Genomic DNA, 24,265 nt, shown 5'->3' with positions numbered 1-24,265 from the left:
CCAGAATGACTTTAGATGGTAAGGCTGAGGCTGGAGTCTGAGTCCATCACCCCTGGGGAGCAGGGAGTGAGCTACGCAGGCCGTCTGGGAAAGACATCTCCTAAAGCTCTTTTTGGGGAACTCGGGGACTGAAACTATATTGCCAGTATTCTCAAGGTCATTGCTGGGGCTTCCAGCTGCTGTCTCTTAAAAAGCAACTTTCCCAGGTGGCTATAGCTAAGCTTTCTAACCACAGTCATCTGCTTCCCTTGCCACCTGCTGGGGCACTACCAGCAGCCTCTATGCAGCTTGATTGCTTTTTATGAATATGCTACAAAAGCAATTGAGACTTGCGAGCTTCAAAAGCACTTATAGGGTTCCTTCCATGTTGTGGCTACATCCTAGGACTGAATAGGACTGTGCTGGCACAAGGGCTGCTTGATATTACGAATTCTTGGCAGTGGGACAAAGTAAGGGCTCTGCTGCATCATGCTGAAACTGATCAGCATGGCCTATTTCTGTCACTAGGTATGGGGCTCGCAGAGAGTTGCTGTTATTCCTTCTCGGGAGCTGCTCTGGGAGCTCCCTGCCTCCCCTTAATAAATACCGTCCTGTGAATCTTGGCCATCTGGAGATTTTGGATAGGTGTCTCAGGCTATCTATGCTCTGCTCTTTTCGTCGACCACAAAACAGCGCTGATGTCTGCCCAGTTTTGTTTAACCACAGGGCTAACACTTGGCTAGTCAAGATAACTGTGGGGTAGGGCAGTGATCCCAGAATAGAAAAGTTTAATTCAAGGACTGCAAATGAAATAACTATAAAAAAAAAATTAAAAAAATAAACACAGGAAACTGGAAAGGGAAGAGAATCCCTAACCCACTAGGAAAGCAGTTAAAATACAAAGATTGGTAATACATATATTGCTACATACTGACATACCAAGGACTACTTACACCGTACTGTGAAGGAGGATGTCTAAAATAGATTAACACATCTACTGATTTTAAGATAATTATCTTCTGGGCTAAAAATGCTGCAGAAATGATGAGTTAGACATCACGGTGTCTCACAGAGAGTATCTGCAAAGTACATGCGTGTTTAAACAAAGATCAATCATGAAGGCAAGTGTATGTTAAACTGTAACCATGACTTTATCATAAGGACAGGTGATATTAAGAGTGCTTTAGTCCTGCCTAGAATGATTTGGTAGTAAAGATTGATTCCAGTTAAGTGCTTCTTTCTTTCTGTCCCAGTTTTCCTTTTCAAATGTCTCCCATTACTTTGTTGTTATTATCTTTTTTGTTGTTGTTTTTATTGTTTGCTTGCCTGTGAATGTTGCCAGATAAGAGTGACATAAAATAAGCACCATTTTTAAGAAAAAGGAGGAGGAGGAGGAGGGGAAGTGATATTCATAGCAAGAAGTTGCCAAATTTTATCTACTAGCAGACCAATGGGCCTATTACGGAATACACTTGGGGCTTTCATTCCCTTCCCCTCCAGCTGAGGGGGCCTACAAGCTGCTATCTGCAGTGAAATAATGGTTCGATGGGCTTGTAAAGAGAACAGCTTAACATGTGAAAGATGATTACAAGGATGGCGGGTTTTATAATCCAAAGCAGGACACAGGGGAGAACCCCACAAAAAATAAAGGTGCCATAGAAAGGAACTTTTTAGGCTAACTGTGCGCATTAAAAACAGAAAAATGGCATTGTAATGCTTTGGTCTGCAAGGAAACTTGATCTCAAACTTAATCTGTCTGCTCGGAGTCCCACATGTAGTGGTACGTGTGGACGCACGCTGATGTGCATATTCCAAAATACGGATGGGGAAGGTTGCTCCTAGGGCTAGACTGGGGAAAAACAGCGCCAGGAACCTCGGACATCCAGAGTTAAGTGTGTTAACCAACGTCGTCTGAACTGATTTAAAAGGAAAAGACCAAATATCGTTGGGTTTGGGTGTACAGTGGACACCAAACACAAGCCCTAACAGCGTTAGGCTTTGCAAGGTGATAGAACCCCAGCGCCCTCAGGGCGGCCGCGCCCCGCCGCACTCTTTTGCCCTCCGCCGGCCGCCGTCGTGGCCCCTCCCACCCGCGCGCGGCGGCGGGCGGTGTGGGCGGGGCGGCCGGGCCGTGATGGCGGAGCCCGGCTGAGGTGAGCGGCGCGCGCGGGCGGTTGGCGGCCGTTAGCGGCCGTTGGTGGCCGTTAGCGCCGGGAGCCCCACGGGGAGGGGGAGGTCGGCGGGGCTGCTGGCAGGCTGGGGTGCCGCTGGCCTCCTTGGCCGCCTGGCACGCTGCTGGCTCGGTTCGGGCCCCCGTCAGGCAGCACCCCCGGGTCCTTCACTCCGCGTTGTGGCCACGCTGCAGGACCCGGCGCTTGGCCGTGTTGAGCCTCATCCCCTTGGCCTCTGCCCATCCACCCATCCTGCCCAGGTCCCTCTGCAGGGCCTCCCTACCCTCCTGCACATCGGCACTTCCCCCCCAGCTTGGTGTCCACTGCAGACAACTGAGGGTGCACTCAGTTCCCTCATCCAAATCATCAGTAAAGGTGTTAAAGAGGATGGGCCCCAGCACCGACCCCTGGGGAGCACCACTGGTGACCGGTCACCAGCTGGATTTTACTCCGTTCGTCACCACTCTCTGGGCCCACGATTGCCCACAAGATGACCTGTTCCATCACCTTTCCTAGCACCAAGCTCAGGCTGACAGGCCTGAAGTTCCCCAGGTCCTCCTTACCACCCTTCTTATAGATGAGTGTCACGTTAGCAAGTCTCCGGTCATCTGGCATCTCTCTGGATGACCATGACCATGACTGCTGGTAGATGATGGAAAGTGGCCCAGCAATCACATCCACCAGCTCCCTTAGCACCCTTGGGGGGATTCCATCTCACCCCATGGACTTGTGACAGCCCAGGTGGAGCAGCAGGTCTCTTAACTGTTTGCATCTGAACTGTCTGGGCGTTCTTCTGCTCCCCGTCCCAGACTTCCAGGTCAAGTGGCTGAGTACCCCAAGGATAATTGGACTAAAGACAGATGTAAAGAAGGCATTAAGAACCTCAGCCTTTTCCTTATCTTCAGTAGTCACGTTTCCCTCTGTGTCCAGTAAAGAATGGAGATTCTTCTTGGGTCTCCTCTTGCCATTAATATATTTATAAAAACATTTTTTGTTATCCTTGACCATAGCGGCCAGGTTGAGCTTGTGGTGGGCTTTAGCCTTTCTGATTTTTTCTCTGTATATGCTGGCAACTTCCTTGTACTCTTCCCCGAGCTGCCTGTCCCTTCTCTCGTAGGACATAAACTCTCTTTTTCTCCCAAATACACAACAAAAGTTCCCTGTTCAGCCATGCCAGTCTTCTTCCTCGTTGGCTCAACTTAGGGCACATGGGAGCAGCCTGCTCCTGCACCTTGAAGACTCCTTACTTGCAGAATGTCCAGCTTTCCTGGACCCCTCTGCCCTTGAGGACGGACTCCCAGGGGACCCTTTCTACCAGTGTCCTGAACGATTCAAAGTCTGCCCTCCGAAATTCCATAATAATAAAAAGTTGTGAATGCCTTTAGCTAAATTTTACTGTTATTAAACAAACTCTTGAAGGAAATTAAGTTTATGAAAGTGTGTTCTTGTCAGTCTGTCTCTTTCCCTTCTTACGATCCAAATTTTAAACTCCTGTTTGAAGATTTAAAAAATCTGGAGGAGGAGAAGTCTGAAAGGATACATCAGACTCTCACAAAAATATGATTCTATAAAACAAGGACAAGAAGATTACAGTCTGGGGGAAGAAGGGGGGAAATTTGGCAACTGTTGCAGCTTGTCAGCCAGTCAGCAGGTGTACCCCCATCTTATCCTCTGGAGGCTTTAAGCATGTCAAAGTAGAAAACAGATTTCTGCAATGGCAGGATGAGTACTTAATGGGCGGTAACTTCCACTCGTGGTTTTCTGTCTGATAGTTCTGGTAGTTCATGCTGTATCTTTTTTTTTTTTTTTTTTTTTTCCCTCCAGGTTTATTGTCCAAAGGGATTTCAGTCGTGCTTAAAAAGGTATGAATTTAGTTGTCTGTGTTCTTTCTTTTGTGGGCCGTGGAAATAAACTAAGCTTATTTGTTTTGTAAGCTGTTCCGTTGTATCAGAAATGTTTTGAGAAGAGACTGGGGGGCCCAAACCAAAATCAAACCAAAATGCTTTTTTTTTCCTTTCCTGTGTTGATTACTATTGCATATTACATATTCCTATGTTCTGTTAGCAGTATAAAGCAGCGTAGGGGATGTTGCCTTTTTTTTATTCTGCAGTGTGAGCGATGTGGAGCTTCGTGAGCTAGAGCAGGCGTAGGCACACAAAGGGGAATTTGGGATGAGCCAGCACCTGAACAGTTAAGCCATGTTGTTTGTTATGTACTGTATAAACTTGCCTCATTTTGTGTTTTGGTGTTTGCATTTCCATATAAAGCCCTGCTGGTAACTGAAAATCTACCCTCACTTGTTTGCACCAGAACAGATTGGTAGTGAAGGCGTAGGAGTGGTTCTTTCTAGTCCTGTTACTTTCTGAGAAACCAAAAATCTACCTGCAATCCCATTCTCAGTTCCTGTAAGATCATCTAAAAAGCGTTTAACTGACATCTTTATCTGGTGTCTGTATTTCTGTATAGCAATTTAAAGGATTAAAGTTTAGCTTGGTGGATAAAATCTCATTTTCCCTATACTTGCATGCTTTGCAGGACAAGGTAGCGATATGACCTCTAGTAAGGTCAAATCCTATTTGTGTTCAATTTAATATTTGACATTGAAGCAGAAAACTTCAGCTTTCTTGTTTTAAAAATACCATTCTTTAGAAATAAATGTTACCATCATTAAGTGTTTGCTCAGAGTTGTAGTCAGCATGCACCTAGATGAGAAGACAGAGGACTAAATTTGGAAGCCAGTTCGTCTCTGGATTTAGGTTTTATGTAAACTGAAGCTTCTGCATTATTCGCTCTACCTCCATTAGTTTTTGTTGTTTAAACTGCTGTTGTGGAAAGTCTATGTAGACCAAAACAGTAACTCGTTTATTGAGCTAGATGTCTGTAGCTTAATGGTAATGCTGACTCAGTAATATTAAGCCAGTAAATGTCTGCACAGTTACAGTGCTTCTGAGTGGGAATTCTAATAAACTTTTAGAGTAGGTGCTTATTCCGAGAGTCTTTATTGCAAGACTTCTCACAGCTTTTTTATTCTTTACATTTCTTTTTTAAAGATCCTGGCATTTTTCTTCTAGAAGAATGCTGAATAATTAGATGTCTCAATTTCAGGTTTATCTTCTCCGTGATGTCATTATGCTCCTGCTAAAGTTGCACAGAAATGTAATGGTTCAAGTTGCGTGAAGTTTTCCTTAGAAATATATTTTGCAAGGCTGACAAAAACGCTCATAATGGGAAAATGTACAGGCATTTTACTTCTTACATTCAGAAGAAAAATCTAAAAGAATATTGTAGACCAGTAGCCTGAATTTTATGATCCCCAAATGTGTTTTACAGAAATTAAAGCCTTTTTTGTTTCATTCTTCACTTTCTGTTAGGGCAGTGTTGCATTTTTTTCTGTGAACTTTGTGAAGTGTCTTTTTTTTTGAGACACATGCCAAGTCAGGTTTGTAGTGGTAAATGAGAGTTAATTCTGGTTAAGGATTAAGTGAGGTATGTAACTAAGGCAGTAACTTTTTTTTTGTAGGCTACTTTAGCCAATTACCTTTTTCTGATCTGGATCTTGAGATTTACTAGGAGATACGTATATATACATATTTAGATATGTGTGCATACATAACGCCTTTACTGATGAGAAGCATGCAAAAGTTCAAAAGTATTTACTTTCTTATGGAAAATAGAACTCAATGTGCTAAAAGATCACTAAAATTTTACTAGTCAGATCATAATATTTTATATTAGCTGGGTATGCTTGTTTAATATCTTGCACTTGAGGACAGGAGTTTTGATTTTGCTGTCGTGCTGAATGAATGAATTCAGATGAAAAGCCTGGGGGGTCAGGAATTCTAGGAATGTTTCAGTTGTTTTGTATTCTAATGGACTATGAAGACAAGTTGAACTACTGTGCACCTATTTTCAGCACACACATGAAAGGTCCACAACAGGCTCCTATGCAGGCATTTGAATGCTGTCTCCACAATTCTTCTCATGTTATATGAGCAGAAGTATACCTATCACATAACGTGAACTCATTATTTCATTATGATGCCTGACATGATTAAGAGCACTTGCGTCTTGGATAAGTGATGCCAAAGGAGCTGCAGGGTTTTTGAAATAGAAGGTAAGGTACAGGTTATTCAACAAACAAAAACCCTGTATCTTCTGTGTCTTCCTCTCCCTGCCTGTCAGAAGGATCTCAGGAGAAGACAGTATCAGGAAATATTTTGGGATAATTGTGTGTCAAAGGTCCTTCATGTATGCTATATTGCACGTGCATGTATATCTGACTTTTCGTTAGAACCTGACGTTGTACTCAGGTGCTTGCTAATACCATTCTTCTCTAATGTTTCTCAAAGATGCCTGCTGCCTGTGATTCAGTGCTTGAAGACATTGAAGATATTGTGTCAGCACAAGATCCGAAGCCCCATGATCGGCAGTTTGTAAGAAAGAATGTTTTTCCAAAAGTGCGAAAACGCAGCTCACAGCAAAATACTCAGACAGATGATGATCCCCCAAGTGACAGGTAAATTCTTCCTGGGGAAACAGGGAAAACCCTTTGTTTCTTCGTTCTTCATATCTCATGTGCACTGTCAGATTCTAAAAATAAGGTGGGAGTTCCCATTATCTCATAATATAAAATCTGAATACGGTGTAAAAATGAATAGTGTTTATAAGATATAATGATAATGAATAATAATCCCCTAAGCAAGTTTCTCCTATACAACTCTTTGTAGAGATCATTTATGATTGAGATATTGATTACTGAAGTAATTGGGGTAGAAAAATAGTTCCTGTTGCTTAAGCATTTCTGAAAAATTGCTTCTTTTTAATTACTTCAGTAGAAGCTGAGCTCTTCAGAATGCAGTCCCGGAGTAATCTTTTGACATCTGGAATAGGAAATATAAACAAAACTGTGAGGATGATGAGAAACTGATGCTTAATAGGTCAGAACGAGATTAAGTTTACTAGCTACTAACTGCAATGGAGGTGTACCCAAACGTATTGGCCATTGCTGAGAGATGTTCTTTACAGCTGATGCATTTGTAATCCTTGAATTTGTCATTTTTTTCAAGGGGAGAAGGGCATACTAATAGTGGGTCTGTGTTAAATTAAAACAAAAACCAAAACAGCAACAACAAAACAAAACCATATAAATCTTTGAATGCTTTTTCTGTCCTTCTGCCTTTTAGATGTTTTTTGTAGAATATGGAATTCCTGTTTGTAATTATGTAATATGGGGTTACAGTCTGCTTTGTGAAACCTGTGTTAGTTGCAGACAATCTAACCCTGTGCTCTGTGTGTGAAATTTCCCATGATTCTTATTTGTGTTGGGTAAAAGTGTTATCCAGAATAGTCAAAAACTTACACAGGACATGCAGTGAAGGAGCCTGCTTCAGAACTCACTTATATAGGAAGACCTACCTTTAAAACAGTGAGATGTTCAAATCCCAGTTGCAAATCATGTTTTATCTTTTTATCTTTCTTTATCTGATCCATTGTGGAAATTGTAAAATGCAAATGAAGGTAACAAAGGCAACCTGTCACGCAAACTGTCACAGCACAAGAAAACCTTTTCTGCATGTTACTCTCTTAAAAATAAAAAAAATAAATCAAAACCCCAAAACAAATCAAAATTACTGTGGTCATTGAATTGGCATCAAGAACTGGTGCTTGGAATGGCTCTAGAGCTGGCTTAAGGAGTCCTAACCTGTGTTTTTTTCTGTTCTGAAGAAGACAGCCATAAATTATTAAAGAGCTTTCACTCTTTCACTTTTCAGTGAGACGGGCAAGGATATAACTCTAATGTGTCTAGAAATTCCACCACTGTTTTAAGATTGTTAGATAATTTTGTGTGTCTGTTTTCTTCAAATGTCTTTACTTTTCTGGTTTCAACTTTCCGCTTAAAAAATGCCTGTCCCAAGATAGACTTTTAAGTCAATTTTCCCTTTAGAAGTGTAGGTGTTTCTCTGGGAAGATAGTGGAGGTGGGAATTGTGGAAAGGATGGTATCAAAACAATATGGCATTCAAAACTTACATATGTTGAGAAAAAATGCTTGTCTTGCTTAAAAAGAGCTTTGTGCCAGTTCTGAGATTTACTGTTTATTCAAGCTCAAATGTAAGGAAGCACTGAAATTGTTATCTGGTACTCTTGTGAGTTGGTCCTGCCCCACAAGTAAATACCCACCCAGATGCTTCTTCATCCTTCCCCAGCAGGCTGTGGGAGAGAATTAGAAGAGCAAAAGCTAGCAAACTTGTGGCTTGAGATGAAGCTAGCTTAATAATTGAAGGAAAGGTGTGGAATCACCACCTCCTGCAGCAGACCACTGCCCAGCCAGTCTCAGAACAGGGGCTATTTTGGAAAGATAAATTCCCAGTTTTTATTGCTGATCGTGATGTCACATGGTGTGGAATAACCCCAGCGTGCTTGCAGGGGAATATGCAGTGTGAAAGAGAGAAAGAAGGCTTTGACTTTGTGCAAGCACTGCTCAGCAGTAGCTAAAACATGGGTATTTTATCAACACTGTTCTAGTTGCCAGTCCAAAGCGCAGCACCATGTCGGTGGCCATGAAGAAAGCTAACTGCATCCCAGCCAGACATGATACTCCACTATGTGAAAGTTGCATGATCATGATGTCCTTGTGCAGCTGTTCTGGAGCTGATGTTGCTTACTGTGTTTTTGGGGAATTACAACTGAGTCTGTTCAGTGGGCTTAAAGGGGAAGCTTGTTTCTCTTAAGTTGCCTTTTTGATTCATTTCTACTTGACAGCATTATTCCTGGTGTTCAGAAAATCTGGATCCGTACATGGGGATGTTCTCACAATAATTCAGATGGTGAATATATGGCTGGACAGCTAGCCGCATATGGATACAAAATTACAGGTAAGAATATCAGAAAAGTTGCATAATTCAGGATTTGTGGGTGAATTTGGGAAGTGTCAAGCTGCTGTCAAATGTGTTTAGATATTTAGCATTATATGTGTTTGCTGCTGGAGCAGGGTTGAACCATTCTGTGTGAATGATCCTTGTTTCTGTACGGACAGTCAGTATAATGGAGGTGGAATGTTACAGGATTGGATCGTGTTGAGTTGGAAGAGCTGTTGAGTTATTTCTCCTCTTCCTTTGAATATCTTGAAATGAGACAAGAGGAAGCATTTTCATGCCAACCTAAAACTGAAAAACAAAGCAAAACAAAAAAAACAACCGAACTTGTGGTTCACTGGCCATGTTTCATCTCCTTAATGCAAAAAGTATCAAATGAAAAGCTGTGTGAAGCTGAAAACAGACTGTCATGTTTTAATGGCGAATTATTACCTGAGTACCTTTGTATAGCTTATAACTAGTTAAAATTGAAATATAAATGTAAATTTTATTAATTCACGTTTTTTTTGGTCTGTCTTGCATTTAAACTTGGTGCCTGCTTTTGCTGAAAGCCTGCAAGGTTTTCTTTCCTGACATTTTGCCAGGACTGTTTTATTTCTGATTTCACAAAATGCCTGTTTCTTCTCCTGATCAACTCATGGCATCCTTGAACAGTTACATCTTTCTTTTTTGTGGTTGATCTTTCTGTATGTGTCTAAGTAGAAACTGGAACCTGAATTATTCAAATGGTGAACTATTTTAGGGAAACAATGCGATTCTTTAATTAGCAGTTCAGCTCTGAAGTAGGTATGCTCTTCTCACAGACAAGTGGAGTGCTGGTCCAGAAATCCTTATTTGTGGCAGCTATTTTTGTAGACTACAAATGAGGTATCAGCTTGAACTTGTGACTTGCTTAATCTTAGCTTCTCTTTACCTTATTTTTTTCTAACGCATAGTGCTCCAGAAACTACTTCTGTTTTCGTAGGCTTTTTAATATTTGGCGAGCTGTCTTGTGCTCTTGGAATTTTATTGGAAACAACATAGGAAAAGTGAAGGAAGAGACTTTGTTAAAAAAAATAAATATTCTTTTTCTTTATAAAAAAGGAAGCATTTATAACTTTGAAATAGAAATAACTTTACATTTGGAATCTGAAATTGAGAACTAAAAATTTAATAGCAACTGCAGTAGCTGGGTCAGAAATACCTTTGGTAATTTTGTTAATTGCATATGAGATTGACTACTAGTTTCTGATTGTTATTGAACATCTTAATATAGTTTGTATGTGTGCATAAATATGTTTAAAAAGTCCGGCTGAAGTGGTAGGCAAAAATTACTCAGTGTGATTCTTTACTAAAATTAGGTAACTTCTTTTTAAACGTATATTTAAGGAGCTCTGAAAATTGCAATTTTGTTCAATAGAATGAAAATATTGGTTACAAATTCTGGTGAAAGTAAATTTTTACAACTATATCTGTTGAATGTTCTCTTTCATAGAATGTTAATGAAGCTGGAACCAAGTGCAAGTATTGCGAGTAGCTGTATGTGAGAATGAGGTGGTGAAGAGGGCACCTGCTTTTCTGCCCAATGTAGTGATGCTTTTGGCAACAAGTGCGTATGAAGGGGTTTCCTCTACTACTGCTTGGGTTGCAGATCATGTCTCAGCGTTTCATGTCAGGACTGATCTGATTTGATGTCTTAAATGGGCATGGAAGACAGGATGCAGTGTACCTTCAGCAAGCTCACAGACTGTCAAACTGGAGGAAGTGGTTGAGACGCTAGAAGCTCGTGCTGCTATTCAGATGGACCTTGATAGATTGGAGGAAAGGGCTAAGAGAAGCCACATGAGATTGAGCAAAGGCAAATACAAAATCCTCAGGTTGGAGTAACTAGCTGGTGGTAAGGGTGGGATGGGCAGAGTGTCTGGAAAGCAGCTTTGTAGAGGAAGAGTTTGGCATTGAGGTAGACAAGAAGCTGAACATGTCATCAGTGTGCCCTTGCAGCAAAAAAGAACTATGTCCTGACCTGTTAGCAAGAGTGTAGCCATCAGGTCCAGAAAAGTTACTGTTCAGCTCTGTTTGGTGCTTGAGACAGCATTGGAGAGCTGTGTGCAGTACTCCAGAGTGGGCCCTGTTTGGGCTGCCCAGGACAGTGTTGTGCATCCAGTGAAGGGCCGCCAAGATGTTGAGGGAGCTGGAGCACACAGTGTATGAAGACACACACTTGGAGGAATTGGATTTCTTCAGCCTTGGATTTCTTCAGTGATGTCTAATAGAAGGTCCTAGTTGTGTACTAGGATATGGAGAAGGCATAAGATGATCTTTAAGGCCCCTTCTAACCCAAAACATTTTATGACTGTGAATAAAAAGTGTCTTCATTAGCCTGTTTCTTGCATGTATGTTCCTGAGCTTTTGAGTCAACACTTCAGGAGTTGAAGAGATACTGGAATAACGTTCTGGTTCTAGAAAATAAAATGTGATCTTTACTTGCAGTTCTTGTTTCTTTGTAAGGAAAGGGAAATGGTCAAGCACTGTCTCTGGTGTCTTCTTTCATTCTTGCAATTATATAGTATTAGGAGGAAGAAAAGGAACATCAGACAGACTTCTGTTACTAACTAGAAGTTATAACAATGCTGTTTGCTTTAGAAGTTGACTTAGTCAACACTGAGCATTGATTTAATAATGTCTTCTAATTTTAGAAGTAAATTTTTGACTTGTGAAAATCTTCCAATACTATTCCTCATCCCTATTTATTGTGTGGATTTTACCCTGTTCCTGATTTAAACTCTGTTCAGGAGATGCCAGAGTCTTTTTTCTTGTCTTCCATCTGCTTTGAAAATGTTCTTGTTTGTGCAAGCACTCATTGCTTTTGGTAGTGGCTACATGCAAGGGTGAAAACTGAGGGCTGTGCTGCAATTTGGATTGCAATTTGCAATCTTTGTGTGCAGCAGAGACAACCTCTGTTTGGGGGAGAGAGTGGTGTGAGTCGGCAGTGTATAGGCATTGCAGTAACAGCAGCACTGATGGAAAACTAGGAACTGCATTAGCTTTGCAAAAAGCAAAGGGAAGCCAGAAGAAGAGCTGAACCTATTTTTTGTCTGTTTTTACAGTGTGAAGGTGGGCAGTGTTCTGAACAAATCTTGCATACCATCTTGTGAGAACACAAAGCTCCTTTGTGTTGGTCTGAGCAAAAAGAAGTGTGAGGACCAGCTGGTGTTGGCGAAGGGCTGTGCCATGGTATTTGCTCGTGTTCTGTTCTGGAAATATTATAGCCTGTGGTGGCTTTACTGGTTCTAAAACTGGTTTTGGTTTCTTGGCAGCATGACTCACAGTATAGTTTAGATATGCCTGTGTACCTACTAGTGCTCCCTTTGAGGTAGTCCCTGAAGGAAGAAATCCATGGTACAGACAAGTAATGCCTATTGTGGGAAAGGGGATCAGGGTGAGGTGGGAGCTCTCCCTTACTTGGAGCCTGATGATTGTTAGGGAAGGGAATTCAGTGGTATGTGTGCCACGCAGCAGTACTTTCTCTCTGAAGACTGCTGCTGAGCATATGTATTCAGACATGGAAGCGGTTGATTTCTGAAGCAGAAGGTTGTATTAGCATTTAGTTGGCATCTGTAGGTTTCTCTCTTTGTGGGATGGATGGTTTTTAGCCTGACATTCTTGTATGCATTTTGATGGATCAAGCAGTTAGGCATGCTTGTTACTTTGCGATAATTGCTTCTGGTTCAAGGCAGTGTGGGTCCAAAGCATTCCCTTCTCGGTCATTGTAAAACATGCTGGGGAGAGATGGAGGGAGAAATTAAGAATGCATTACACATACCAGAAGAATGTGCAGTAACTTCTCTTGTGAAGAGGAAGCAAAAAGTGTTGTTAATAAACATTCAGCAAAACTGAACCAGTAACTGGTTATCCACACTACATCGCTTTTTAGAAATCGATGCTAGCATAGAACTCTTTTTCCATCCTGTAGGGTGGGATTTCAGAAACAAAAAGCAGGTGGAGTTTTGTTGCTAATTCAGTGGGGTTGGATTTCGTTTAGCACATAGGAACTAGGCTATTACAGACTCTCAGCTTTATTTGTGCAATTTCAGACTAGTCTTTAAGGTATCCTTTTTGTTATCTTGAACAATTTGTGAGTTTGTTGGATGGAAGGATGCTGTTTCAGAACTGGGCACTGAGGCATTGCTTGTATGAATTGTGTTGCATAAACCAGACTTTCTTGGACTTTGGTCATCCACATACAGACACAGCAGAGTATGCTGCAACATCCATTTTATTCATCCAAGTGGAAAATAAAGAAAATGACTACAACTGTTCAGGTATTGACTCTCAATTCATGAAGTACAGTTCATAACTTGATGCCTTGTTGTATTTTTAAGTGTCGTTTTAAAAGTACTTCCCTATTGCACATTTTAATCATTTTAGATTTTGATTTATTTCATAGGTATACAGTAGATATATAATCTCCTCTTGAATAGCTTACTGTATTCTTTACATTTGTTAACTTAAAATAAGCTCTCTGTGGCCCACGGGGTGATTGAAGTATTTTGACTAAGATTTTTACTGGCTTCTGGTATATGATTTCAGTTGCTCAGAGTCAGCAGTTGGTCTTTCCATTTTTCTCTCTCTACCCTGTTATTAACACTTCTCTGTTCCTTCACAAGTGTTATGTAAAACAAACTACAGCAATTACTGGGTAGATTTGGTGTGGTATGAGCCATCCTTGTTATGAGATACTTTGTTTTAGAAGCTAGGAGACAAATCCTTATTAGCTGCTCAGTAAGTGCTCGGTCTGTAGCTTTATTAACCATAGAATTCAAGTGCAGTCTTTGCTTCTAGATTTGTACTTCTCAAGTAGTTGTGATTGTAGTGCCAATTCAGGGAAAAAAAAAAGACTCTTTGCAACCTTTTCTGCATGGGTGGAGGGAATACACAAAATAACCCAAACTACCTTTCTGGAGATGACAGGCATTTCAGTTTTCTCAGACAACACTGCATTTATTAAACTGTCATTCTCAGAAGCAGCTGAGCAATGTGGAAAAGTGAGCCGAGGTATAAATCCTGTGTTGTTCTATACCCATGCCGAAGAATTCTACCCATATATTTGCATGCTCACAAATCCTGCTTGGTTTTTGCATTACTTGGTAACCTTATACACCTGCTTAACTACCCATGTAACCTGTTTCTTTTTCAGATTCAAACTGACTGATATAATATGGAAGTAAAAGCTTTTGGTTGGTGATACTGAAAGAGGCAGTACAGTTGCTTTGGTACCTGTTGTTGAAGTGAGGTAACACGGACAGTGAGATTGAGAGCATCCTTAGCAAGTTTGCTGATGACACCAAGCTGTGTGGTGCGATCGACATGCTGGAGGGAAGGGATGCCAGCCAGAGGGACCTTGAGAGATGGGCCCATGCGAACCTCATGAAGTTCAGCAATGCCAAGGTCCTGGACCTGGGCTGGGGCAATGCCAAGCACAAGTACAGCCTGCGAGGAGGATGAATTGAGGGCAGCCATGAGGAGAAGGACCTCAGGGTGGTGGTGGATGAGAAGCTCAACATGAGATAGCAGTGTGCACTTGCAGCCAGAAAGCCAACCGTATCCTGCATCAACAGAGGAGTGTGGCCAGCAGGTTGGGGGAGGTGATCCTCCTCTCTACTCTGCTCTTGCGAGATCCCATCTAGAATGCTGCGTTTATCCCTGGGGTCCCCAGCACAAGAAGTACATGGACATATTAGAACAAGTCCAGAGGGGGGCCCTGAGGATGGTCAGAGGGCTGGAGCACCTCTCCTAGAAAGACAGGCTGAGGGAGTCGGGGTTGTTCAGCCTGGAGAAGAGAAGGCTCTGGGGAGACCTTATAGCGGCCTTCCAGTATCTACAGGAAGCTGGAGAAGGACTCTTTGTCAGGGGGTGGAGTGATAGGACAAAGAGAAATTGTTCTAAGTTAGAAAATAATTAATTTAGATTAGATATTTGGAAGAAATTCTTTACTAAGAGGGTGGTATGGCAGTGGTACAGGCTGCCCAGAGAAGCTGTGGATGCCCCATCCCTGAAGGTGCTCAAGGCCAGGCTGGATGGGGCTTTGAGCATCCTGGCCTGCTGGGAGGTGTCGCTGTCCATGGCAGGGGGGTTGGAACTGGGTCATCTCTAAGGTCCCTTCCTACCCCTGTGATTCTGGCAGTATGTTCTCTTGCTTTCAGAAGGTCTAAGCTGGTGATGGTCACAAGCTTGCTTTGGGTTGTGGGTCTTGGGCTTGAAAACCCTTCTCTGTCATGCGCAGGTAGCCTGTGAACACTTGAGTTTTGGTTGTATCTTTTTGTTTTGTTCAGTCAATTTTTCAGTGCTGTTGAAATAGTTGATAGAGTTGTGATAAAATGTAAAACTTTTGTGCTGAGATGGTTAAGAGGATGAGGAAAGATGAAATGAAACAGACAAAAATAAAAGGTGACAGTCATGGGCTGGAACAGATAGGACTACAAGAATTTAGATACCCAAGATTTTCTTGGGAAGAAAACAGGTATTTTCTGGTGCAGTAGAAAGTGCCCTACGAAGCAATGAGTGGGATAATGGGTCTGGAGTTGCTGGATTGCTTTCTTGCAGTACAGAGTTAATACAACATCGTTCAGTCATTCTTATCTGCAGCAGTCTGTGTTCCCCAAGACTCTGTAAACTAATCTCTAATTGTGGTTTTGGCAGCTGTGTATTCAGGTCCTGTGCTCTCAGTAAAATTGCTTAGCATGTGTGTGGCCTGAGTTCTGTTAGCGATCACTTCTGACTTGTAGCAAAATGCAATATGTATGACCTCTTTGTGGTGAGTTTTTCCTACCTCAGCTTCCTCAGTATCAACTCCTTATTCCCATTAGGCAAGTTTCTGTTACGTTGGGTATCTAGCTTTGAGGCTGTCGTTTCTGTTACAGGATACGTCTCCTCTGATTCTCAAACTGGGAAATGTTCCCCTATTCAAGGGGAACATTCAGCCTTGTAATGGCTTCATGTACCACTGCCATTATGACTTCCTATATCACTTGATCTGACAACTGTGTGCTGTTCTCCTTATCCCACTTAAAACTGAAATGATTCACCTGTTTTTACATTCTGTCTCAATTTTCTTTCACAGTGCTAGCAACTGAAAGTTGCCAGCAGGCCTAAATAAATCCTGTGTGTACAGTGTGTTCAGTAACACTTGTATAGAACTTATGTAGGTAAATTTAAGCATGCACACATGTTTAGGGTTAATTCAAATGGCAAAGAAATTGGCTGCACGCTGTTGTGGTTGTGCAATAGGGTTTAGTTCTGGCAGTGCTTCTTGTAGTACAGAAGACCAAGTTTAAAAAGGATTGAACCATGGAAGGTAAATTGGAACTTCTGGTAATTTGCATCCTCTTTGCTGAGATATGTCCCTGTAGCAGTTGGAATCTGTAACTGAAGCACAAATAGCAGTGATGAAGTGAGTTCAATGTAGTCATGTAAATGATGTAGACCTTTGTAGAGCATTCTACTCAGATGTTGGTTTCAAATGTCTCACAGTTCTTTGTGCTATGAGTAGTTATTTATAGAAGACTTACAAAAGCTAGCAGGAGAGCAGACCGTATTTTTTTAATAAATTGGAGAGATTTTTGACAGTGTGCTCTCAGAGGTATGAACAAGATCATATTTTAATCATAGCATTTTTAGGAGCACCTGTAAAAGATTTGTTATTCTAGGTGACTTGTGAATAGTAGAGGGCTACTTCTTATTGTAGGTTCTTACTATATAATTTGGCTACTGTTCCCTTTGCTAGGAAAGATGAAGCTTAGCTGTGAGCTCATTATTTTTGAGAAACTGCTTAGGGCAAAGTTCTATAAATTTGCTATGGTCAGTCATTGCTGTACAACTTCTGTGTTAAGGTGGCTTTAACATGTTTTGGGAATGCTTTCCTGACAATTGCAGTACTACCATCTGTGCATGTGTGAGTTGCTGTTGTTTTTTTGTTTCTCTATGAAGGCAAGGTAAGCCTAGTGAGTTGATTTCTGGCTTGTTGCTGATCAAAATTTGAAATGTAGCTGAACTGATTTTGAACTGTGCTGTATCTCCAAGTACAGAACATTAACCTATATTGTTCTTTCTGTCAGTCCTGAGGGTGTATTAACAGACCAGACTGCCCTGTGCTCGTAGAATCACTTAGGTTGATAAAGACCTTCAACATCACCGAGTCCAAACATCAGCCTGACCTACTGACTGCCATCACCAAACTACGTATGCCCCTTAGTGCCACGTCCACATTCCTCTTCAGTTCCACTGGGGACGGGGACTGCACCGCGTCCCTGGGCAGCCCATTCCAGTGTTGACCACCCTTTCTGTGAATGTGCAATCTAACCCTCCACCCCCGGCGCAACCTGAGACTGTTTCCTCACATCCTATTGCTTGTAACCTGAGAAAGGTGACCAACATGCTCCTTGCTGAAACCTCCTTTCAGGCAGTGATAGAGAATGAGGTCTCCCCTCAGCCTCCTCTTCTCCAGACTAAACAGCTCCAGTTCCCTCAGCCTCTCCTCAATAATCTTGTCTTCTAGCCCCTTCACCAACTTCAGTGCTCTTCTCTGAACATGCTTGGGCAAGTCAATACCCTTCTTGTAGTGAGGAGCCCAAAACTGATGGAGACTGTGGGTTGCAAGACGGGCTGGAGACAAGTGAAAACTGTCTAAACAGATTTGAGATATGAATTGCGTTTTTTTTTTTCCCCGTCACTGATAGGAGCAAATAAAGTCCTTCTTTCTCTTTATTTTTTTTTTTCTGTCTAATGGAGCCTTGTATTTCCCTATTGGCTGTTCATTGCAAAGTAGGGTAACATTTGTGTAAGCCTGGATGGGTGTTTCTAAAGTTCCCAGGTGTACCAAACGAGTCCAGTGACCAAGGAAACAAGTAAAACTGTGTATAGATGTTTCCTCTTCTCTAAGTCCCATCCTTGGGCTGTATCTGCTGCTGTCTTAGTTCATCTGTGCTATTCGTGTATACATTTTTCTGTGATACAGCATGTCTCCACAGGTCCAATTGGCATAAGCTGCAGCTCCAAGTGAAGAAAGCATACCTGAAAACACTATCACTCAAAATAACAATAGGGAGGTACTTGTGAACTGTCCCAGTGCAATCAGGAAGGCTTCTGGAAATGTGCTATGACTGATTGCCCGGCTGAAGTGCCTCTGCACCAATGCACACAGCATGGGAAACAAGCAGGAGTTGGAAACACAATTCAACAAATATGACCTGATTGCTATCACGGAAATGTGGTGGAATAGATCAGATAACTGGAACACTGGAATAGAGGGCTACAAATGCTTCAGAAGAGATGGAAAGGGAAGAAAGGGAGGGTGTGTTGCCCTCCATGTTATGGAAGGATTTGGCTGTGAAGAGGTGCCTCTGAGAAATAGCCATGGACAGGTTGAGAGCTTGTGGGTGAGAATTCAAGACCACGCCCATAAAAGACAGCTTGTGGTTGGGGTTTACTACAGGCCGCCTGATCAAGGGGAGTCAGTGGATGAAGCATTCTTGCTAAATTGGCCAGCAGGGGAGGGAGGTGGTTGTGCCCCTCTGCTCTGTCCTCGTGAAGCCCCATCTGGAGTGCTGCGTCCAGGTTTGGGGCCCCCAGCACAAGAAGGATGTGGGGCTGTTAGAGCAGGGCCAGAGGAGGGCCATGAAGATGCTCAGAGGGCTGGAGCACCTCTCCTGTGAAGAAAGGCTGAGAGAGCTGGGGCTGTTCAGCCTGCAGAAGAGAGGACTCCAGGGTGACCTCACTGCGGCCTTTCAGTGCTTGAAGGAGACTTTTAAAAAAAGATGGAGAGCGACTCTTTGCTCAATCAGATAATGACAGGACAAGGGGGAATGGTTTTAAACTAAAAGAGGGAAGATTTAAATTAGATTTTAGGTGGAAATTATTTCCTCAGAGGTGGTGAGGCACTGGCACAAGCTGCCCAGAGAAGCTGTGGATGCCCCATCCCTGGAGGGGCTCAAGGCCAGGCTGCATGGGGCCTTGGGCAACCTGGTCTAGCGGGTGGCATCCCTGCCCCATGGCAGGGGGGTTGGAACTGGGAGATCTTTATGGCCCCTTCCAACCCAAGCCATTCTATGGTTCTATGAAGTTCAGGCATATAATTTTTATCTAAATGCTTTACTGTTGTACAGTAGCCAACAATAATTAGGATATCATAATGCACGATGTAGTTTACAAACTGCAAGTTTGGTATTTGTGTATATCCAAATACAAAGCTCTAAACCTTTTGAGATATGGCTTGGTGCTATATCACTAGGAGCCAAGAGGTGGCAGCATTGGATAAATAGTACAGAGCTGGGGCACTGCTCATAATTTCTGTATCTTGGTATCACTTGATGTTTTTTATGAGTTAAGTTGGACTGTTAGCCTTTTAATTACTGTTGATCTGTATTACTGATTTAAACTAAGGATATTGGATTATTCAAATTTAAAGTGCAGTTTTGTGCATTTAGTTAAACCTGCTCTGACTTGTTTGCTATCAATATTCTGACCTTTCTGTGGTAACTTCACTATTGAACGTTAGGAAGGTCTGTCTAGTTTTTGTACCTCTAGTTTATCTGAGAGTTACTGCTTGTTAGTTTAAGTTAGGCTTAGACTTGGTCTCAGTTCCCTTTCCAAGGTGTCTATGTTATGGGTTTGAGATTTGTGAAGTATCATAATGGTGAAATCCACCTTTTTGAGGAACTCTTTCATTTGGAAGCTCCTTTCTGCTTTGTTTGATATAGGGAGATTGGTTTAATTTATATAAAGGCCCCTATTTGAAACATTAATTAAAGATTTTGCTTATAATGATCAACCTAATCCTCTAATTATTTTCATTAAGGGATGATTTTAACTTTTGTTTTATTTTAATAATATTATGTCATCTGTCTTAGAGCATCACAATAAGACATTGAAAACAGTAGGGACTGCTAAACAAATGCTATCTGTTGAAATGTACAACTACAGCTTAAGTAAAACCATGAGTTTAGCTAACAGGGCAAAAGCAGATGGTATTCAGGTTGGAGATTAGGAAATATGTTACAGCTTATTAACAATAGCATTTGAGGTAGATGGTAACTATTGTCATTAGTGCAGTGCTGTCCTCTGTTTGTTTATTTATTTATTTTAAATGAGAGTGCTGCTTGTTGTGAATTAACATCTTAAGTCAAAAGTATCTGAGGCCTAGCTAAATACTTAGCTTGTGAGTTTTGTTATAATTCAGTTGAGGTAAGTGCAAATATATTTTATTTGCCATGGGTGAAATTCAGGAATTTCTGAATTGTATAGATTTTCTATATGTATATATAATCTATGTATATGTGTATATATATAATCTATATATATATAATCTATATATATGTATATATATAATCTATATATATAATATATATATATATAATCTATATATATGTATATATAATCTATGATTATATAGATTTTCTTTTTTTCCCCACTGTTTTTTTTTTTTTATATATATATATATAATCTCCTATCATGAATTATGTTTAAAATAGTAGAGAATACCAAGCTGGCCAACAGCAACCTCTTGCTTTCACAAGTTGGGAGCTTTTCCAGATGTGTACTGGAAAGTGCCCAGGTTTGCAGGGAGGGTGATCTGTGTCAGTGGAATTACATTGTGCCACAATGGTCTGGTGTGAAGCTGGAGCAGATTCTTGTGCTATTTGTATCCTCCTTGTGGAAGATACAGAATAACCATTGCATCTTCAGTCCTTCTCTTCTTCCCTGTGGCATTTCTCACAAGCTTATTTTGAAATGAAACAAGGTATACGTAGGCTCTTAATCTTCTGCAGAAACTCAGTAATTAGGTGTTAGCTGGAACACTCCAGGTATCAGATACTTTTCACCCTAAGAGGAGTAATGAGCATCTCTGCATCCTTTCACATTGCATCATAAAGCTGTGTTTTAGAATATTAGTAGTGTCATAACAAACATCTGCAGTTCTTAGGAAATTTCCTTCTCATCCTGTCCAGCTTCTGTGATTTTTTGGTGCTCATTTCAAGCATTTTGAGGACAGTGGGATAGATGTTGTGACCAGACACCTAAAGCTCCACGTGGGCTCTAGGCTGGTTTCTCTGGTACGGTCTTTAGAATAGCCATGCTTAGCTGTAATATGATGTGTCTGCAGAAATGCATATGTGTGAATCTTGTAAGCATTTATGTGCTACCAGTTGGAATTAACACTTTGAGTGTTGGAGCTGAGAAATGGGCTTCATCTGAGCAGAAGACATTAGCATTTGTCTTGTGTGTCAAATCCCTGGCTTTGGAATTTGCTTACAGAAAGAAACTAAGCAGAAACTTTGTCTTGGATGGCTATAAATAGGCTTTGAGTTAATCGTGCCAAAATTGAATTGCTGTTGATTGGTACAAGACACTGGTGTATAGAGAAGTGAGTTTTTTGGCATGCGATTTAATAGAAGACAGATCACTTGGCTGCTGATTTTATTAGGCATCTTGGACCCTCAGCTTTTGTTGGCCAGACTTTAAGGGTAAAAGTGTGCTTGTTTGTAATTGATTCCCCAAGTGATAGTTGACTTTTTGAAATTCTGTTGCTTGTTTATGGGTTGGCATTTTTCTGTTTGCCATTATCACACTTCAGAAAAAATCACTTACCATTGGTAAATGTTAATCTGCCTTTGAGAATGTAAAGATTCAGACCATCAGGTGGGGGCAAATTTGAGCATCCACTGTTTACTTAACTAGAAGTTTAAGTCTTATAACTTGTAGTGATGAAAGGAGAACATCAGCTGACTGTGCTTTACAAGTCTACTAACCAGAAAATAGAAAATGAGGAAATTTGTCTAAGACAGTCACTTTGATGAATATGTCCAAGTAATCCAAATACTCTTTGTAACAAGTAGAATATGAAAAACCGTAGTAGAATTTTTCATTAAAGGAGAAAAATGTTGATAAAACATTTTAAAAATATATATATTTGGGAGGAAGGGGGAGTTTCTCCACAAACCATTTTTGCTGAGACATTTATGTATTCTTGCCAAAAACCGGCTTCTTGGAAAACCAATGTGTTTTCCACATGGTCTTTGGTTCTATCCCTGACTTCTCAAATGCAGACAGAGCGGTCTTTTCTGTAGGTGGCTGCAGTTCACTTCGAGCTGTAGCTGTTTGGTGGTGGTGGCAGTTCCTTACTATATCGAGGCAAAAATACTTTTAAACAGAGGTGACTGTAAGCTTCATTTGGGCTGTGCAGTGAGCTGGGGAGAAATTCTCATCGGGTGGAAGTATCGCAGCTTGATGTTGCTCATCGGCAGGCAGACAGTCGAGACAGCAGGTGCAGGAAGTGGAGTTTATTTCGGGGGTGAAAACCGATGCAGAGGAGGTTTGGGAGAGGAATTTTGAGTAATGGTTTCCCTGGCCACCTGTAGGGAGTAGGTTGGAAGCTTGCGTTCCTGACTGGCAGAGGCTCCTCTTGGACTTCTGCAGTCTTTCACAGGTCACAGGCCAAAAGGCACCTGCGTGGCTAAGCTTTTCTTTCCAAGGGTAGGGCTGTTGACTTGACATTTGTTTGTAGCAGGTTGTCAAAAACCTCCAATAATAGGAAATCTATAACTTACTTTGGATGATTAACTACCTTTCTGGCTGAAAAGTGTTTTCTGAATGTGTAACCTTAATCTTTTAGCAGAGTTCAAGCCCATGGCTTTTCTTCAGAGGGTATAGAGAACATCTGATTCTTTTCTTCTGCATAGCAACCTTTCAAATACTTGAACGCGGTTTTCACTTCTCCCTGTAGGCTTCTTGTGCCTAGGCTAAGTAGACCTAATTCCTAAAAGCCTCTCTCATAGGTCACGTTTGCTAGATCTCTGACCCTTTTTGTTGCTCTCATCTGGACATTCTCCAGTTGATTTACATTAATCTTCAAGCGCATTAGTCTGTTCATCTAGTGTGTGCAATTCTGCTAAATGGGTAGTGGGTGGATTTTTGATGCCTTACTCAAAATATGGTTTATGAAACCCTCAAATTTAGGTCCCAGGGCAGCTGAAATCTAGATCAAAGTCTAATAGAGAATAACTTTCATAATTGACATTTCTAAAGTCAAATGGGAAATACTGAGGCATGCTTCTGTTAAAACAAAACCAAAACAAACAAAAAACCAACCCCCCAAGTTTTCAGGAGATGATTTAGGGGAAAGAAGTGCTCAAGATGGAAAAATCGAAGTCTTTTTGCTAGCTTATGTACTATTCTGAACAAATATCTTGCTTTTTTCCTTTTTTTTTTTTTTTTGTTTAATGTATCTGAACTGAATGTTAATAATGTATAGAGCTTCAAAGGCTTAGTAAAGGTTTGATTTCATAGCTCATGTAGGGACAGTGCTGTTTGTAATTTTTATTAAAGAATATAACCTCTAAATTGGTAAGCAAAAGATTGTCATCACAGTTCTATTGTTTGCCTTTATTTTTTCTCTGCTATCATTTCACAAATAGTCTGTTGGCACCATTTATTTTATTTTATTTTTTTGTCTGTTTTAGTCTAAAGCCAGATTCGTTCCTTGATTTGATTTGCTGGGAAGAAGTTCAAATCTGTATCAATACTTCCAAATATGCACTAAGGCACTGAGAAAGGAAGAGAGGAGAGCATGAACATAGGTCTCAAGTGGGCAAGAGATGGCTCATCTTTCTTTTTAGCACTAGGGCTTGCTTATGCTGAGTGGAAATATTTGAAGTATGCGCTTGTGAAACTAGAGCTTTAGGCTTGGAATACTTTTTATTTTAGCATTTTGTGCAGTGATTGATTTCTCTAGGTATTTTGTGTAACTAGAACTGGTAAGGACTCCATCTTGGTACCAGTCCTTTGGGCTCTTTCTTCATCAGTATGCTAGGAAACTTGGGTTTATTGGTGTGTGTAGCTTCACAAATTTCAACAATGCTAAGAGTTATGATAAGCAGAGAAACAAATCTTAGGTGCCTAAATGTAATGAACAGAAAAGAGAAATATTAGATCAAAATTTAATTTTGGTATCAGACTTGATGTAAAAGCTCTACAAGGCTCCATAATAATAAGGTTGACTTTAAAAAAAAAAAAAAAAAAAAAAAGCCCTTCTCCAGAACATTTGAAGAAGCTTTTTGGCGGAGGTAGTAACCTATTTAGAAAGAAATTTTTAACACCTTCTCCCTCTCTTTTGTGAGACCAGAATTTAGGCCACTGGGTCGAGAGCTGTAGCAGCTGGTGTCGATTTGGTCTATAAAGATTTAGCTTTAGGCTCACTTGCAGCAATTAT

At 41.1% G+C, this 24,265-nt stretch overlaps 1 protein-coding gene across 1 annotated transcript in view; it reads left to right on the top strand.

Annotated features, from left to right (window-relative positions):
* Positions 1-2,076: 2,076 nt before the first annotated feature.
* CDKAL1 (CDKAL1 threonylcarbamoyladenosine tRNA methylthiotransferase) overlaps positions 2,077-24,265 on the top strand; it is a 433,593-nt gene continuing 411,404 nt past the window's right edge. The window contains exons 1-4 of the mRNA XM_084282033.1: positions 2,077-2,132; positions 3,975-4,012; positions 6,500-6,666; positions 8,912-9,024. Coding sequence (XP_084138159.1) covers positions 6,500-6,666; positions 8,912-9,024 — 280 coding nt within the window. The 5' untranslated portion in view covers positions 2,077-2,132; positions 3,975-4,012. The remainder of the gene's footprint in view (positions 2,133-3,974; positions 4,013-6,499; positions 6,667-8,911; positions 9,025-24,265) is intronic.

This window comes from Netta rufina (genome assembly GCF_964035555.1).
Source record: "Netta rufina genome assembly, chromosome: 2".
In the NCBI taxonomy this organism is placed as follows: domain Eukaryota; kingdom Metazoa; phylum Chordata; class Aves; order Anseriformes; family Anatidae; genus Netta; species Netta rufina.
The sequence above is the reverse complement of the archived record's forward strand: the minus strand, read 5'-3'. Positions and strand labels throughout refer to the sequence as shown.